General features: G+C 41.8%; 3 protein-coding genes across 6 annotated transcripts; 2 read left to right on the top strand and 1 right to left on the bottom strand.

The window, feature by feature from the left end:
• Positions 1–39: 39 nt before the first annotated feature.
• Positions 40–3,869, top strand: LOC104435879 (serine/threonine-protein kinase STY13). Of its 2 annotated transcripts, XM_039309130.1 has the most exons (3): positions 40–227; positions 719–1,719; positions 3,264–3,603. In XM_039309130.1, exons 2-3 carry the CDS (start codon positions 812–814, stop codon positions 3,601–3,603), a joined length of 1,248 nt encoding a protein of 415 aa, XP_039165064.1. In that variant the 5' UTR covers positions 40–227; positions 719–811. The 2 variants fall into 2 exon arrangements, with proteins under 2 accessions (XP_039165064.1, XP_039165065.1); XM_039309131.1 differs by lacking the exon at positions 40–227 and having other exon boundaries at positions 812–1,719; positions 3,264–3,869.
• Positions 3,870–4,417: 548 nt separating this feature from the next.
• On the top strand, positions 4,418–8,368 carry LOC104435878 (serine/threonine-protein kinase STY13). Of its 2 annotated transcripts, none has more exons than XM_010048570.3 (3): positions 4,418–4,750; positions 5,146–6,155; positions 7,723–8,368. In XM_010048570.3, the coding sequence occupies exons 2-3, from the start codon at positions 5,245–5,247 to the stop codon at positions 8,060–8,062; spliced, it is 1,251 nt and encodes a 416-aa protein (XP_010046872.1). In that variant the 5' UTR covers positions 4,418–4,750; positions 5,146–5,244; the 3' UTR covers positions 8,063–8,368. The 2 variants fall into 2 exon arrangements, with proteins under 2 accessions (XP_010046872.1, XP_039165063.1); XM_039309129.1 differs by lacking the exon at positions 4,418–4,750 and adding an exon at positions 4,816–5,049.
• A 987-nt stretch (positions 8,369–9,355) lies between these two features.
• Positions 9,356–17,385, bottom strand: LOC104435877 (zinc finger CCCH domain-containing protein 46). 2 transcript variants are annotated; one of them, XM_039309132.1, is made up of 11 exons: positions 17,140–17,385; positions 16,078–16,160; positions 15,890–16,041; positions 15,626–15,723; positions 15,426–15,521; positions 14,139–14,232; positions 11,996–12,210; positions 11,718–11,818; positions 10,239–10,317; positions 9,763–9,838; positions 9,356–9,651 (listed from the first exon to the last, which is right to left on the bottom strand). In XM_039309132.1, the coding sequence occupies exons 1-11, from the start codon at positions 17,181–17,183 to the stop codon at positions 9,616–9,618; spliced, it is 1,074 nt and encodes a 357-aa protein (XP_039165066.1). In that variant the 5' UTR covers positions 17,184–17,385; the 3' UTR covers positions 9,356–9,615. The 2 variants fall into 2 exon arrangements, with proteins under 2 accessions (XP_039165066.1, XP_010046871.2); XM_010048569.3 differs by having other exon boundaries at positions 15,890–16,160; positions 17,140–17,384.
• Between the last annotated feature and the right edge of the window lie 248 nt (positions 17,386–17,633).

Genomic DNA, 17,633 nt, shown 5'->3' with positions numbered 1-17,633 from the left:
CTTCTTCTTCTTCTTCTTCTTTCTCTTTCCTTTCCTCCTCTTCATCTTCATCTTCTCCTTCTTCTTCTCTTGATCACCTCACCTCTCCCTCTCCTTCGAGATTCGCTGCTGCTGCTGGTCTTTGGACTCGATTCGATTCGATTCGATCTGATCCGACGGCGCGAGGGGGGGATGTAAACTGCCGACTTGTCCTTCCCCACAAAGGTCAAAGGCGCTCTCCGTCGAGGGTAAAGCTAAAGCTCTCTCTTTTAATCAGCCTGCTCCGAGGGCCGATTGCGCAGCTCCCTCCTTCGTCTCTTCATCTCTTCCTCGTTTGCCTCGACTTGGCTTCCCCCTACTCTCCCCCAAATGGTGGGGCCCCATCTTCTCCTTTTCACTTCCCCTTCGTTTTCGCTTCTGGATAAGTCTTCTTCTTCTTCTACTTCTTATTTCGGGCTAGGAATAAAGGTAGAGGGTCGGAATTTGTCGGGGGCGTGCTGCTTCTTTTGGGCGCTTCCCTTGGGATCTTCTCGCGGATTTTCGTTTTTTTCGGTCTAGGTTTAGCTGTTTAGAGGACCGATTTCTAGCGATTGTAAATTTCATTTTTCGTTTATGCCCCAGTAGCCGCGCCAGCGTTCTGGCGTATTGCCCAGATTTCTCTCGGATGATTATTTGATTGATGAGCTTCGCGGCAAGAATGATGCTTAAAGAAAAAGGGGGGTTTTGCTACTCTTGCAGGGTCTAATCGCCGCAGTGGACTGGCATCTGCTGTTATAATTAGCTTATGAACTGAACAGAGGGTAAGCGCCTGTGCTTTCTTGGGGACTCGGAAATGTTGGACGGCGGTCAGAAGTTTCCTGGAATTATTGGTCTGAAGAACCATGATAACAACTACTATGATATGTCCCAAGGATTCTATCATAAGCTCAGCGAGGGTTCCAACATGTCGATTGAGAGCTGTGGAAGCCTGCAAACCAGCAATGGTGGAGGTTCTGTTGCGATGTCCATAGGTAACAGCAGCGTTGATTCCAGCGATTCCCATACTCGCATGCTGAATCACCAAGGCCTGAAACGGCGTGCCAATGACAACTATTCCGTTCAACAGAGTGTGAATAGAGGAAGACCCACGCATGCTTTGAGCGATGATGCGTTGGCCCGAGCTCTTATGGATAACAGTTCCCCAACCTTGGGGCTTGAAAATTTCGACGAGTGGACTATCGATCTGAGGAAACTCAACATGGGTGCACCTTTTGCGCAAGGGGCTTTTGGAAAGCTCTACAGAGGTACTTACAATGGCGAGGAAGTCGCCATCAAGATCTTGGAGAGGCCAGAGAACGATCTAGAGAGGGCGCAGCTGATGGAACAACAGTTTCAGCAAGAAGTCATGATGTTGGCCACACTGAGGCATCCTAACATTGTCCGATTCATTGGTGGATGCCGTAAGCCAATGGTCTGGTGCATCGTTACAGAATATGCGAAAGGAGGTTCAGTTCGGCAGTTTTTGATGAAACGGCATAATCGGGCCGTTCCGTTGAAATTGGCAGTCAGACAGGCTTTGGATGTTGCTAGGGGAATGGAGTATGTCCACGAGCTTAGTTTCATCCACAGAGACTTAAAGTCCGACAATCTACTAATTTTCTCTGATAAATCAATCAAAATTGCTGATTTTGGGGTTGCTCGAATTGAGGTCCAGACCGAAGGAATGACACCCGAGACAGGGACTTACCGTTGGATGGCTCCGTAAGATTCTTCGCTGCTCAAATATGGAGCTTTAATTACTTAATGTTGAACATATCTATACTCGGCATGCTATGTGGGTGAAGCTTAACTTGTTTGTGCCTGATTTTTTGCTCATTAGAACTTTCTGTTTGTTTGTCCCGAGGAAATTGGTTACCACGTGTACCTGAGTATGCAAAAAGCATTCTGGTGGCTTGCTTTATGCTCTAGCAAAAAGTCAAAAACTATTTTGTCCTTTTTTTTAACAAGTCTCAATTGGAACCTTTCACCTTTCCTTCTCCCTGCCTCGCACTATTTGTTTTAACAGACATCAACTAGTCCTCTATGCATGAAGTGACATTTAAAGGAACAAATGCCTTAGGCCAATTCCTATGATAGGAGTTTTATGAGTGGCTCTAATTCTTGATCTTCGGCTAGAATGCCATGTACAAGATTAATAGTCTGTTGCTGGATGGGTTTGCTTGCAATATTGACCCTTTCCATGAGAAGATCGTGATTTATCAGGTTATGCTGGGTTGACCCCAGACTGAAGTCTAGACTTCCCTAAGATATTGTGACCTGACCTGGTTTTCCCCCTCTGTGGCTTATTCTTCTACTTTGCAATGGATTTGGCCAGGCTAAAATCTTTATTAAAATTTTCAAGGTCTGACTAGGGGGGTGTTTTTATTGGAGTTGGATTTGTATCTTTGATTCCTAATGTTAATCCTGTTTAATTTGAACAGTTGGTTCTCTTTTCAATTGTTGTTACCTAATTTAAGTCTGTTTTCGTTCCATCTCTGTTCAATATGCATGTTTACAAGTAGATGCTCAAATGTGTTGTGGAAAATCTTGACTCTACTGTGTGGCTTTCGACACGTGCTATGTAGTTGGCCGTGTTATCTATTTGATCTTATAAGATTACATGATTCTTTTAGTGGGTAGGGCATGACACCCTATTTTCTGTTGGAATTAGAATACTTGTATGTACAAGGAAGTTCCTACGACAATAGGAACTGTGGAGTGGTTTCCAATGATTTTGTGTAGTGTCTGCATAATATCATCTGAAGTTTGGAAATAGGGATGAAAGACAACAAAAAGTGGAATGCTCTCCCCGTCTTATTAATTGGGATGTAATCAATGTGTCCATTATCTTACTAGCTACCATCTGTTCCTGGCCATCTGCAATCTTTGAGGCCAACCCAGGCTACCAGTTAAAACATCCCTTGTTGAAAATGATGTGTTGACATTGTTGAAATTGAAGGAAAGAGACTCAAAGGCCCTATTGCGCTTGATATGGTCGTTCCTGCATCCAACAGGTCTTGTGCTGAATTCTATAGATTACACAAGGTGGATCTTTTTTGTCGTAGACCCAGATATCATCTTTAAATGTTGCGATGACGAGAGCTTCTGCATATCTAGTCAAATTTGTCATGTTGGGATAGCTAATAAAAAGCACCAAGTAGCTTCCTGGGTTGTGAAAATCTTTGCGTATGTTCCATTCTTGAAATTCTCCAATTTTCTGTCTGTCTATCCTCAGCTGCATTCCTGTACTTCTTATATTCATGCAGGGAGATGATCCAGCACAGGCCCTACACTCAGAAAGTGGATGTATATAGTTTCGGAATTGTCCTGTGGGAACTAATCACAGGAATGCTTCCCTTCCAAAACATGACCGCTGTGCAGGCTGCGTTTGCAGTTGTCAACAAAGGTGTCCGCCCAATCATCCCCGGAGATTGTCTACCTATCCTCAGCGACATTATGACTAGATGCTGGGATGCCAACCCAGATGTCAGGCCTCCTTTCACCGAAGTGGTGAGAATGCTTGAGAATGCGGAGACTGAAATCATGACGACGGTTCGCAAGGCTCGCTTCAGGTGTTGCATGACCCAACCGATGACTATCGATTGATTAGAGAGTTATGGGGGAAATAAGGCCATGGCGACATGCATGATGCAAGGGCCTGAAGGAGGAGGAGGAGGAGGCGGAGAAGGGGTTGGGACGGGAGCTCAAACCCAGGTCTATGTAGAATTAATTGTAGTTGAAGAGGGTATTAAATGTGTGTATACTTGTGCTCTGTGCGTATACGTCACCTTAACTGCTTTTATTATGCTGTGTACACTTGATTGAGAACTCTATTTGATTTTTACCTAAGTATTGCCAGTTTCTCGGTTTTACGGCTTGTTGTGCGCTTATTTCTAGAAAAGGAAAAATAAAATCAGATGATGAAAACTAGTTTAGGGAAAATCACAATCTAATTTGGTCGGATGATGATGAAAACCAGTTTCGGGAAAATGTTGAGGAATCGAAATATATCATCGCCTTGGACATAGACGGATCATTCGAAAATGTTCTTTGGACGTATCCAAATGAAATGAAGCTTCTTCTTATTTTATTTTTATTTTTATCGAGGGTCGTGAACTCACGTGCTTGTGGTCCGAGGATGAAAATCGAGGTGGAACGGCCGAAGAAGGTGGGCGTGGGGAGAGAATTGGGCCGGGGGGCCTTTTAAGCCGACAGGAGGAGGAGGAGGGAGGAGGCCCAGTGGATGGGGATCGAGTTGCTTGGAGGCCCAGTGGGTGGGGATCGAGTGCCGGCGTGCCACGTGAGAGGTGGAGTGGTGGGAAGGGAAAGGGTAAGGTGTGAGCGGTCGCACGGTAAGGCCGTGCTCCTGCTCGGACCGGACTCTTCTGAGCGTAGAAAGAGTAAACTAAGGAGAAGAAGCGGAGATGAGCCAAAAAGCGGAGACCCGAAGACCACTGTGGTGTCCTTTGCCATTTCTTCTGCAGCAGCGGCAGCAGCAGCTTCTTCTCCTTTTCCTTCTTCCTCTTCTTCTTCCCCCTCCTCCTCCTCCTCCTCCTTTCTTCCTCCCTCCCTCTCTCTCTCTCTCTCGTGATCATCATCATCATCATCATCAACAATCTCTTTCCCTTTTTCCCTCCCAAAGATTCGCTGTGGCTTTGGATTAGATCAGATTCGATCCGATTCCAGTCCGAGTGTTCTCCACTTGTCCTTCCTCCGTCCAATTCCCAAAAAAGTCAAAGTGCTCTCCGCCCAGGTACGCTCTCCCCTTTCAATCCGCTCGCTCGAGGGAGGGGTCGATTGCACCTCCCTCTCTCTCTCTCTCTCGTGTTCCCTCTGTATCTGCTGTTATTTTGCCCCCCCGACTATGGCCGTCCAACTCTCCTAACGAGGGAGGAGGGGGCTCCCGCTTCCTTTTTTTATTTTCTGGATATGTTGGTAATATCGGGGCACGACTGAAGTTAGAGGGTCGAATTTCGTTAGGGCGGGCCGCTTCTCTCGGTGCTTCCTTGGGGATCTCCACGTGGGGTTCTTTGGGTCTAGATTTAGCTGTTTGTAGGGCCATTTAGTTTCATCGTACGTTTGTGCACTTTTCGATGGATGAGCTTCACGGGAAGATGATGCTGAGAAAGGGGTTTGCTTCTCTTGCAGGGTTTCATTAGTACGGTGGATTGACTTCTTCAGTTATAGAAGATAGCTTATGAACTGAACGGAGGCTGAGCGCCTGTGCTGTTTTGTTGGGACTCGGAAATGTTGGACGGAGGTCAGAAGTTCCCTGGAATTATTGGTCTGAAGAATCATGATAACAATTACTTCGATTCGTCCCAGGCGTTTTATCATAAGCTCAGCGAGGGTTCCAACATGTCGATTGAGAGCTGTGGAAGTCTGCAAACCAGCACTGGTGGAGGGTCTGTTGCGATGTCCATAGACAACAGCAGTGTCGACTCTAGCGATTCCCATACTCGCATGCTAAATCACCAAGGCCTGCGACGGCGTGCCAACGACAACTATTCTGTTGCGCAGAGTGTGAATCACAGAGGGAGAGTCACGCATGCTTTGAGCGATGATGCACTAGCCCAAGCTCTTATGGACAGCAGTTCCCCGACCTTGGGACTTGAAAAATTTGATGACTGGACTCTCGATCTGAGGAAACTCAACATGGGTGCACCTTTCGCGCAAGGGGCCTTTGGAAAGCTCTACAGAGGTACTTACAATGGCGAGGAAGTCGCCATCAAGATCTTGGAGAGGCCAGAGAACGATCTAGAGAGGGCGCAGCTGATGGAGCAACAGTTTCAGCAAGAAGTCATGATGTTGGCCACATTGAAGCATCCTAACATTGTCCGATTCATTGGTGGATGCCGTAAGCCAATGGTCTGGTGCATCGTTACAGAATATGCGAAAGGAGGTTCAGTTCGGCAGTTTTTGATGAAACGGCATAATCGGGCCGTTCCGTTGAAATTGGCAGTCAGACAGGCCTTGGATGTTGCTAGGGGAATGGAGTATGTTCATGGGCTTGGTTTGATCCACAGAGATTTAAAATCTGACAATCTCCTAATTTTCTCCGATAAATCAATCAAGATTGCTGATTTCGGGGTTGCTCGAATTGAGGTCCAGACTGAAGGAATGACACCTGAGACAGGGACTTACCGTTGGATGGCCCCGTAAGATCATTCACTACTCTTCTCTGCAGTGTTGATCATATTTAAACTCAGCATGTCATGTGGGAGAAGCGTAACTTGTTTGTTTCTATCTCTTGCTCATTAAAACTTTCTGTTTGGTTGTCTTGAAGAAATTGGTACTCCAGTATGCTTTTGTGTTCTGGAAGCATTGGCACTTGCATGGCAGACTTACTCTTCAATTTCTGAATTTACCTTGTGTTTGGTTGGTTACTCTTTTTTAGATGAGACTCCCAATGAAAATCGCATCCCAGCAAACGTTAGAAATTTGATATATTGCTATCCGCTGCCGCTGGAAGGCTGGAAGTTAAAGAAGGAGCAACTAAACTGCTTTATGCTCTAGCAAAAATTTAAAAACTGGTTTTTCCTGTTATCTAACGAGTCTTCTCTGGAACCTTCCTTTCCTTCTCCTTGCCTCGCACTATTTGTTTCAACAGAAATCAACTAGTCCTCTATGCACGAAGTGACATTTAAAGGAACAGATGCCTTAGTTTGGCCAATTCCTATGTAAGAGTTTTAAGAGTAGCTCTAATTCTTGATCTTTAGCTAAAACGTTATGTACATCGTTAACAATCAGTTGCTGGATGGGTTTGCTTGCAAAGTTGACCCCTTCTGTGAGAAGATTGTGATTTATCAGGTTATGCTGAGTTGGCCACCAAATACCAGACTAGACTTCCCTAAGATGATGTAACCTGATCTGGTTATTTACCCCCCGTGGCTTACTCTTCTATTGCACAATGGAATTGGCAAGGCTAAAATCTGAATTAAAACTTTTGCACTGCGACTGTGGGGGTGTTACTTAATTTGAATCCATTTTTGTTGCATCTCAGTTCAATATGTGTCTGTAAGTAGGCGACCAAGTGTGTTGTGGACCCTCTTGCCTCTACCATGCTGCTTGCGAGATGTGCCATTTAGATGGCAGCATCTTTGTTTGGTGATGTCATGTTTTCTTTTGTGGTGGGCATAGTACCTTTTTTTGCCCCTGTTAGAAATAGAATACTTGTATGTCGTGGGAATGGTGGAGTGGCGAAAATCATTTTGTATAGCGTTAGCATGATATCATTGAAGTTTGGGAGTAAGGATGAAGATGACAGAAAGCGAAATTTACGCCCCCATCATATTAATGATGATATAACGTTACCGTTTGTTCCTGGTCTTCTACCACTTTCAAGGCAAACCGAGGTGACCAAGTAAAACTCCTTTTGCTGGACAGGACATAACGACATTATAGAACTGTAGCAAAGGGACTCAAAAGGCCCTATCGGGCTTGATATGGCTATTGTTGCATCCAACATGTTATTGCACCGAATTCTGTAAATAATACAAGGTGGCTATTTTTGGTCATAGACTCAGGTGTTATCACTAAATGTTGCAATGACAAGCGCTTCTCCAAATCTTAGTTAAATTTGCCATCTCAGGAGAGCAAATAGAAAGCACCATCAAAGTAGTATTCTGGATTGTGAAAAAATCTTTGTATATATTCCAGTTTCCATATTTCCAATTCTGTCCATCTATCCTCGAGTCCATTTCTTTACTTCTTATATTTGCACAGGGAGATGATCCAGCACAGGCCCTACACACAGAAAGTGGATGTATACAGTTTTGGCATCGTCCTGTGGGAGCTAATCACAGGAATGCTTCCCTTCCAAAACATGACAGCTGTGCAGGCGGCTTTTGCCGTTGTCAACAAAGGTGTCCGTCCAATCATCCCTGCAGATTGTCTACCGATTCTCAGCGACATTATGACTCGATGCTGGGATGCCAACCCAGATGTCAGGCCTCCTTTCACTGAAGTCGTGAGAATGCTTGAGAATGCAGAGACTGAAATCCTGACAACTGTTCGCAAGGCTCGCTTCAGGTGTTGCATGACCCAACCAATGACTATGGATTGATTTGAGTTCTCTGGAAATAAGGCCATGGCAACATACATGATAGAAGGTCTTGAAGAAGAAGAGGAGTTCTGGCGAGAAAGTTCTCTTTAATCGTCCGCCTAGTGGGTTTCTTATGATAAGGGAAAATCTATTGACTATATCAGTGGAAAAACGTGAATGTCGGGTAATACTTGTTTTTTAAAATGTAGTCGAAGAAGGTGTTAAATGTGTGTATACTCGTGTTCTTTGCTTATACGTCACCATGACTGTTAATTTGCCGTGTAAACTTGATTGAGGAGTCTATTTGATTTTTACTCGAGTGTCCCAGTTTTCCAGTGCCCAACCCAAATTCAATGGCGTGATATTCATGTCACCACCAATTGTGTCCTCCTTATTAAGGTATGACCGACACAACCAGGACCATGAAAGATAGTAAAGCAACTTAATATTGCTAAATAGAATTTTCACGAGGAGTCGCAAATTACAGTTGCATATAAGAGAGTGTTGTCGCAACTGGTGCTTTCAGATTTCCTTGGAAAAAGGGGAGGAAGTGCACTCATGCACAAGAGGCCTACTTTCTGCTGTGGCTCTTATTAAGAAAGACCCTTCGCCTATGGAGCATGTCAATTTGTATATTCTTGTCCATATATTCCGAGTCTAGCTTTTTAGTATTCTCTTTATTTTGCTCATAATGTGCTCATGCATTCCTTCGAAAACTATTGTTGTTCTTGTTTCTCTAGTCGCTCTCAGTGTCCTTGTCATCAACCGTGGGGTTCTAAGTACAACTCCGTCGCTTTCAACCATGCTCAATCCACCATTGCCAGCGGACGTATGACATTCACGGCTTCAAACTGGTTGGGATGGGTTGGCTAAGGACATGGTTGAGCTGCATTTGGTGCGATAACAGTACTTTGACCTCCTCCTTCTGACTTGCTTCTTTCCGATGGGTGGTGGGTAGCGTTGCTGTTTTGCTTTTTAGTTGTCGCCTCGCAAATATGCACTTAGATACTTCATCCACCGGTAAGACCTTACATGATAATTCAATCGTTGCTTAGGGGCACTTTCCAAAACAATTTGTTTGACAATCGGTAATTGAAGTTAAGCGTTAAAAAAATACTTATAATACTCCATTTTCTTCTTTACATGGGGGGTTGGTCGGGATTAAAAATCACAGGTCTCCAGTAGGAGAAGAATATAGCATAAACTCGACTGTATCACACTTGACATGATATCGTCCATTTATTCATATTTCCTCTTTCCCTTCCCCAATAACCTAACAATCGGATGTGGAAAATTAAAACGGGAGACACAATATCAATGGTTTCCACCAAATATAATACTAAGCATTACGGATGAACAGCCCTCAAAACATTGCGGAATCCCATGGATGCGTCATCCTAACACCACAAGCAAATCTGATCTTTGATCATTTTAACCTACTAAGCCGCTTGAAATGCTGAAGCAAAAGACAATAAAAGGTTGGTTGGACTCTATCTGCGGACTATGTACTTAAAAGAAAATAAAAATAAAAATAAAACACTTGACAGTCACGCCTATCATCTGAATATGGCCTTCTAAATGAATATGTCGGGAGGCGCCTCTTCAGGAATCTGTTTGATAGAGAAAGAGAAAGGATTAAAATAAGACTAAAACCAACCATCTACACATGATGAAAGTATTTAGCCATTTTATGTTGCTACCATGGGACACAAATCTCTTACCTCTCCAGGGCTCCATTTCTCTTTCTGCCAAACACTGGCATCTCTTGATTCACGCCCACTCTTATGCACATCATTTCTGGAGGATGAGGACCAGAGATTTGTAAGAAAAGCTCACAAATCCGCAATGTACGATAGGCAATAATTAGAAATCACTTTCTTCTAAATAGATCCCTTTGTACCGAACAAAACAAATGTAGATTGCCAAGGTCAATCGTGTCAAAGATCTTATATACGTAAATTACATGTCAAATTTACAAACAATTAAGCAGAGCTGATACATCATTCAACACCACCTGCATGCTAAATGAATGAAGAGATCAACTTTTCTTGGTTGGACAAAATCAACTGAACTTGTTCACTAGTGAGATCGTCTCAATCAAAGGCTATTTGTGGAGTCTAAAGATGATGGTGTAGTACTGATAAATAAGATGGAGTTAGTATAAAACATATGAAACAAGGATTCTTGGTATACTTACTTTTGTTGATCATCAACAGCTTTTTGTCCAACAACAATGTTAAAATTGTTGTTTGTTGAATTCGGCATTTGTTGTGAGACTGTTAATGCACACAAGGAGTTAGTTCCAGCAATAACCAGCCACTACAGTTAAAGCTACATATTCTGATAAAACTTCCATAAAATGTTCAAAACTAGCTGGACTATGGCTAAAACTCATACCTATGCAATGCTACTAATTAATGCAAGTTCATTATACGTATAACTAGATCACATGCGAGTTAGATTACTGCCAGTTCTTTATAACAAAGGCCATTTGGAAGATGTTCATGAGGAGGTACCAGAGATCCAACTCTTTTCTGGGCTGGGCTAGTTGGGGATGGGGAGGGAACGGAAGGGGATGTGGGGGTGGGGGAGAAAGTGGCTAATAATTTCAAGCGATTCTGTGAACTATTAGAGCTGATTCCGCAGCAGGGTGATGATAAGATTTTTTGACTAAAACAAGCTTCTTCACATCAAATTGAATAATCCAAAGAAGAGACTTTAATATGATCCAATTTTTGCACAGACCAAATTGGAAGAGTCCAATTAGACTGATCCTGACTAGGTTGATCACCAGACGAAATGCTTCAGAATCTTTGATATCTCAGGATGATGGAACTAATTGATTGGGCTGAAGGACATCTTTATTGACCTTGCTTTACAGATTGTCTTATGCAAAGAGAGCTGGAAAACAAATTTGATCGGTAGTGTCTCTTTAGGCTGGTGATTATACCTTGGGAAAAGTGACAAGCTAACAATGGTAGATTCTATGCTTCATTGCTAAAGATAAACAGCACAACCTCGACAAAATTTCCTGAATCTGAGAATGTCAACAGACCTACAATGCAAGGTCGCCAGGGGAGAGGGAGGGAGGGAGGGAGAGCTTGACAAAATTTCCGGAATCTGATAATGTCAACAGATCTACAATGCAAAGTCTCCGAGAGAGAGAGAGAGAGAGAGAGAGAGAGAGAGAGAGAGAGAGAGAGAGAGAGAGAGAGAGAGAGAGAGAGAGAGAGGAGATGGCCCTAAGATTTTCATATAGAATAAGCTTAGAAAGCCCACAGAAATCCTTTCAAGGAATCAATTTTGCCAAGTCATACTTTTCTAAGACTCAATGGAATTACGAATTCCTATAAAATTACTAAATAATCTAATATTGTGTCACCTTCAAGTCCTCAAAGTGTCATATAAGATTCTTAAGAATCTAGAAAACCTTTAAAGTGAAGTATCACCTACTGTCCCTTGATGCTCAAGATCCGAGGACCACATACATCTTATTATCCCCAGAACCAACTACTACATTCAAGAACTGACTCGACCCCAGATTACTCAGGCTTTGATCTGAAAGGAGTAGCCATCATTTGACACAACAAATCACAGAAGAAAAGAACAATTTTCTGTCCCGATCCTACAGCTGCATTAGGAACAGAGAAGACAGTTCTCATAAACGAATTTGTACCTCCAGAGGACATATAACTTTGTCCAAATGCATTTGCAGTCTGCTGCAAAGTTGAAGAAGAATTTAGACTCCCCAATGCATTGTTTGAAGGCACGTAGGGACTGGAGGAGGGCAACATGGTCAGTACAAGAACTCAAGATGAGAATTGACAGAGGATTTAAAAAAACTAGCATAATTCACTCATCCTTTTGCAAGTGATATCCATTCAATACTTTAAAGAGGAATTCAGATATTGCCTCTCATGACTACCTAACAGAGTGGAACAGGAAGATCCTTGCCTTGATCCCCCAGCACTAGGTGATGCATGGGGTGCACCAAAACTTGAGGCCACAGATTGGCCAGTATTTTGAGCTGATAATGAAAATGTATTTGCCCCAAAACCAAGGAGTGCACTTTGGCTTGCAGTTGAGGAAGGTGGAGCCACATATGGGCTGTGTAGCAAATTCTCGAACTCACTTAATTTGAAGTTAAGTGCATTCCTCTCCCTCTCAACCTGTAGAGAGAGATTTGCTCAGTCATGGCAGCAATGGAATGAAATAGCCTATTTCTAGAACAAATCAGTAAATTTTGTAAATATCTTGTGATGGTTTTCTTTTGCACCCTTAAAATTGACAAATTGAACAAAGCCACAGCAGCACTCCAGTTTCAGACCTCTCATGAATGTCATAATCTATTTCTTAAAGCATGCGCAAGTTAGTTAAGTCACATGATGTAGCTTCTAAAACATATGGATGCCAAGTAGCTGCTTTTGTCAAGTCAGTCCACACAGCAAGTCATCACAGTTGAGTAGTTTAGCAAGTCTTCCAAAGCCTCTGTGAAGTTCAAATTTATTTATAAATAGGCTTCAGAAGTATTGAACAGAATAGATACTTCCGTTTAATTATGTCTCTTGCCACTAAAAAGTAAATTAATAAATTAAAATAGAACCATCAAAGTTCAAAGAGGCTAACTGTGTTCAGCAGATGGACACACTCGCAAGTAATGTCTGCAACTTCCCAAAATCGCCGTTCTATCCCAGGCATCAAGATATATGTAAATGAAAATAGCACATCTAGAGATTTAAGGTAAAATGCAATATTTGTTTCCCACCACGGCACCACCATCTCCCACATCTTCAAGAAACTGTAACAGCTTTTAGTATCAGTGCTAGCTTTAGCTTGTCAACTGAATCCACTACTTTAGCAATTTCATGATTACCTACTGAGATTCGATTTCATACACTCTGAAATATTGATGTAGAGGAAGAGTTCAATCTCATAATTATAGCGTCTGGAAATGATAAAAAACAGTCTTTTGTTCATGATTTTTAATAGAACATTGTGTACCCTTCCAATAAAATGATTTGCTCGAAGGAAGCAAGCATCATTTCTTTGGATGGCAATGAAGGAGGGAAAAAGCTGAAAGTGACCACCTTTTGATATTGAAAAAGTCCAAAGTTAGGTTCATTCATCATACATCTAATAACAATATTTAGGTGTGACCACCTTTTGATATTGAAAAAGTCCAAAGTTAGGTTCATTCATCATACATCTAATAACAATATTTAAATAATATATTCAGCACTTTGAAAGGCAAATTCATCCTTACTGGAATTGGAAGAAGGACAGACTCTAACAAATACCATGGGAATTATAAGACACATTTGTTTTGCTATGTAGCGTTCATGGTTGCCAGTCATAATAAATAAATGATTTTATTTTGAAGGTAAAGAAAATTTTATTAATAAAGGTACTAAGTGGGCACTGCCATTATACAAAATTAAGTCAGATGGGAAGTCTCCCATATACAAAAACTTAAGAACAAAAGACTAATTGTATATTTCCCACGTAACCGTCTTACAGTCGAAAGAATCCCAAGACTCTTGAATAGCTCTCATTCGTTTTCTTTTGAAATGAGCCTAAAAACAAGGAGAGTAATCATCTTGACAGTTTTCTTCCTCCTTGAGCATGAATAGATAGCTTTCCAAGTCCAAAGTTCCTCTTGGACTGTTCTCACTGCAACCCACTTCACTCCTAAAAATGTTCAAATCTGTCTGATTCATCTATAATCTAACAGCAAATGATGGGTCACACTCTTTCCACCATTCTGACAAAAGAAATCTATTTACCAACAGTTTTCCTCTCTTTTGAAGGTTATCTGCTTATCCAAATAAGTCACCTAATTTGACTGGTGAAATATTGATTGGTTACTAATAAAATTTTGAAGTTGATAACACGCTCATGAACATGACACTGGTTACTTCACAAGTCTGTTGGTACCTTACTAACAAGTAACAGGCCAAACAGCATGTCAGTCACCTCATTTCCACTAATGCAGTTTGATTATGTATTTACCTAATCATTGACAACCAGCCTGCGATTTAGGCCATGAAACACTAGAATTCTGTAGTATAATGATAAAACGAGGCGGTTAACTTCTTACAATTGACTGCAAGCTCAAACCACGCTTAGCATCATCATATGCTGCAGCCCGCAATTCTCCATAGCTAATGTCGCCACTAATATCACATGGAGCACTGCAGGAAACAATTATCCAGAACTGTGAGTCAAAGCAACTGTCTTTTTGAATTTCATGCATTAACATGTCCACCAGATTACATTCCACAAAGTAAGTCCATAAAAGCATCCACACTGCTTGCAATAAGCAGAGATCATAGTAAATGAAAAATAAACAGCTTTTGACTAATTTGGCCATTAAATGGAAAACCTTGATTCTAGATGCTTCTTGCAAGTTTGCCTCCCACCAAAAAAATATACGAGCAATATACTTTTATCATTTAAAAGTGCATGGAATCTTTTATCTTTAAAAGTGTGTGGAATCCTACCCTGCCATTACCCATTTGTCAACCTAGTCATTTGATGCCTATGTAGACGTTGACCTGTTGCTAATGTGATATCAACAGATGATAGAATTGGACACTGCATATCTAGAAAGTGCATCTTCTTATTGGATACCTAAACCACCTTAAACAACTTTCTCTTATGTTGTTCTCAACCAGCCATAAAAAAGTTTTCTCAAACATATATTTTCCAGTGAAGCTTTTTCTCTTTTTCTTTTCCTGAGCACATGCATGTTGATAACCTTGAATTTCTGCACTCTGTGGTACTTAACACAAGCAATACTAGGTGCAAATCATACCATGACAGTTGAAAAGAACTGACCCTTGAGCTCTGGAACAGTCCTAAGTAGTGCTAGTTATAGGCTAACACTAACATCCCTCCTGCTTGTACCATGGGGTGACATATCTATCAATATTTTCATCTCTTTAGGAAAGGGGTCTATGATGCTGGAAGCCTGAAATCACTCGCTACTTAATTCTTCCAGGCATACTTAACACTGCATCATTCACACTCTTCCTTCACAGAATTGCATAGATCCCATTAATCTAGTTTTACCACTCCTTAGCACACTCCCCCATTGTGCTAGAAGGAAGCTCCCGGACAAAGAGGTGATCCTGTATAGGCAGAAAATTCACCTAGCTCTCGCCAGCCTAAAGCACATTGCATTGAAACTTGAAACCACTTCTTGACAGCACAATTGCCAACCATGATTAAAATTGTGAAAAATAGGACTTGATGACACCGAAACAAAATCAACCAAGACACCACTATTCTGCATTAAGAGCAAGCTCATGCAGCACATGCAAGTATATGTAGATAAATAAACGAACACTAGAATTTATATAAGGGTTATTACGGATAAACATACTATTTGCAATGACCATAGCATGTAAGCTTCCATGATGGTCTTTCATGCTCAAAATCTTCAGCAATTACTCGTTTGCAGGACTCTGGATCTGTGCATCTTTTCAACAAGGCATACATAATTAGGCAAGACTTCTCAAATAAGGAAAAGTTGGATGTAGTTATCAAGCCACTTGGAGAGATTATAATTAGCAAAGCACTTACTTGTGATTTCCCGATTGACTATGATTATCAGAGTGATAGGAAGCAGTGCCAGAAGCATTAGAAATAGGAGAGAAGCGAGTCCACTTGTTTTCGAAAGGCTGATCCAGATCCAAGATAGATATTGAAATGATTCCAGAATCATGAAACCAAATTTGTCAGCATAGAGGGTGAAATTATCAACACTAGTAATATAAGTGAAATCTTTTTAACTGGCCAGAGATGTCACAACCAATTCTATTTTCAATTATACAAAGGGAAAAGAACCTTAAATTGGTTATGCTGCGATGCAGCAGCTGCTCTTGGCTGAGAGCTACCCTGAACACCAAATCCAAAAGGATTGGGCTTTTGCTGTTGGTTTGAGCCTTCATGCACGCCAAATCCAAAAGGATTGGGCTTTTGCTGTTGGTTTGAGCCACCATGCATGCCAGGCTTTTGCTGTTGGTTTGAGCCACCATGCATGCCAAATCCAAAGGCATTAGGCCGGGACTGCTGCTGGGTTGGATGGAGAAACTTACACCTTTCACCGTACTGACAGCTGCAAAAGTTCAAGACATCAGAGATCAAGAGAACTGGAGGAAGGGCATACAACTTTAAACTGTATATATTACAAGGTAAATTCATCTCAATCCAACGCTTTGAGCACCAGGGCCCTTTGTAAGGCAAGAGATTTGCCAACCATGGCTTAGAGGAGTTAGGTTGTTCATAACACCTCCATTTGCACCGCAGGTCAACTCTTTTCCTAGTTTCTTTAAAAACTTTGTTACTGTACATCAATCCTCAGGATGGTGAATCTCTAAGTCCTCATTGTAAATATACCATGCCAGTGCTACTTCAAAATTCCAGGGCAAGCAGACGCTATGCTTATGTGAAAAATTGATTTGCTACTACAAGGAAAAAAAGAAATCCCCATTTCAATCCGAATAAAGAACATGAAAAAATAACAGCCTGACATGGTCACAATAGAAGAATAAGACAGTACCAATGTGTTTTCTCAGAATGGCACCCCTGGAGCATGAGGGTTTCAAATTGACAAATTGACCTTTTATAAAAGCATTGTTATGGGGAAACAACATATGAGAACTTTTGAGACAATTTCGATGAGCAAGGATGCTGTCGATGCTGTTAAAAAGAAAATAGAATTGCACCAACTACGAAACTTCATATGCACGATGGCATTGAGAAAACAGCAATAACCAGGCACTGTCGAACGGCTCGGAATCTTCACATTATCCTTCCTGGCTTGGTTAAGAACGGACGGGCATTGTAGAAGACATAGCAATGCCTCCACTATCGACAGATCAATCATCTCGAGCAAGGCCATGCTAGAACACTTAAACCCAAGTAGGGAAAAGCAATTAAGTTTTTCATGCTACTGAGCATATCCCATTGTCAAGGAGATAGAATACGAGAGAGAGAGAGAGATGGTAACTCCGACTCAGCAGGGATTGACGAGCGCAGAGCAACTGAGTGACAAAAATCAATCAATCAATCGACCGATCAGCAAAGCAACAAACCTTCCGCGCTGAAAGTTTCTGCACAGTTCTTTCCTTAGAGGCATGGTTTTCCCAATCAATCAGGCGATGTTCTGATATTCACCGGAATCAAATTATGCAGGGGTCTGGCTTGTCCCCAGCAACCTCACATTCCAGCGTGAAGCAAGCGAAGCGAAAGCACCTCCTCCCTTGACACCACCCCGGATTTATGCCGCCAAGGCCTAGCGGTGTTAGTGATAAAGGCCAAGGGGGGTGCTTCCACTAAATCGTGGAATGGTTCCCAAGAGTTATTCCACGTTTAGGCCTTTTTATTTTTATTTTTTATTAATCAATATTGGGGTTTGTTTAATGGATTGTTTGGATTTTAGGGCTCATGGGTTATATTCCTGGTTTCTATCAATTTAGAAGTTATTTGATACTCTTGAAGCATAAAATATGGGGTCTGTGTAGTTTGTGTTTCGGGAGTAGTTCGTATTATGAGTTAGTTTGATTTTTCGGCTTATTTATGTGATAAG

This window comes from Eucalyptus grandis, chromosome 3 (genome assembly GCF_016545825.1).
Source record: "Eucalyptus grandis isolate ANBG69807.140 chromosome 3, ASM1654582v1, whole genome shotgun sequence".
Lineage (NCBI taxonomy): Eukaryota > Viridiplantae > Streptophyta > Magnoliopsida > Myrtales > Myrtaceae > Eucalyptus > Eucalyptus grandis.
The sequence above is the reverse complement of the archived record's forward strand: the minus strand, read 5'-3'. Positions and strand labels throughout refer to the sequence as shown.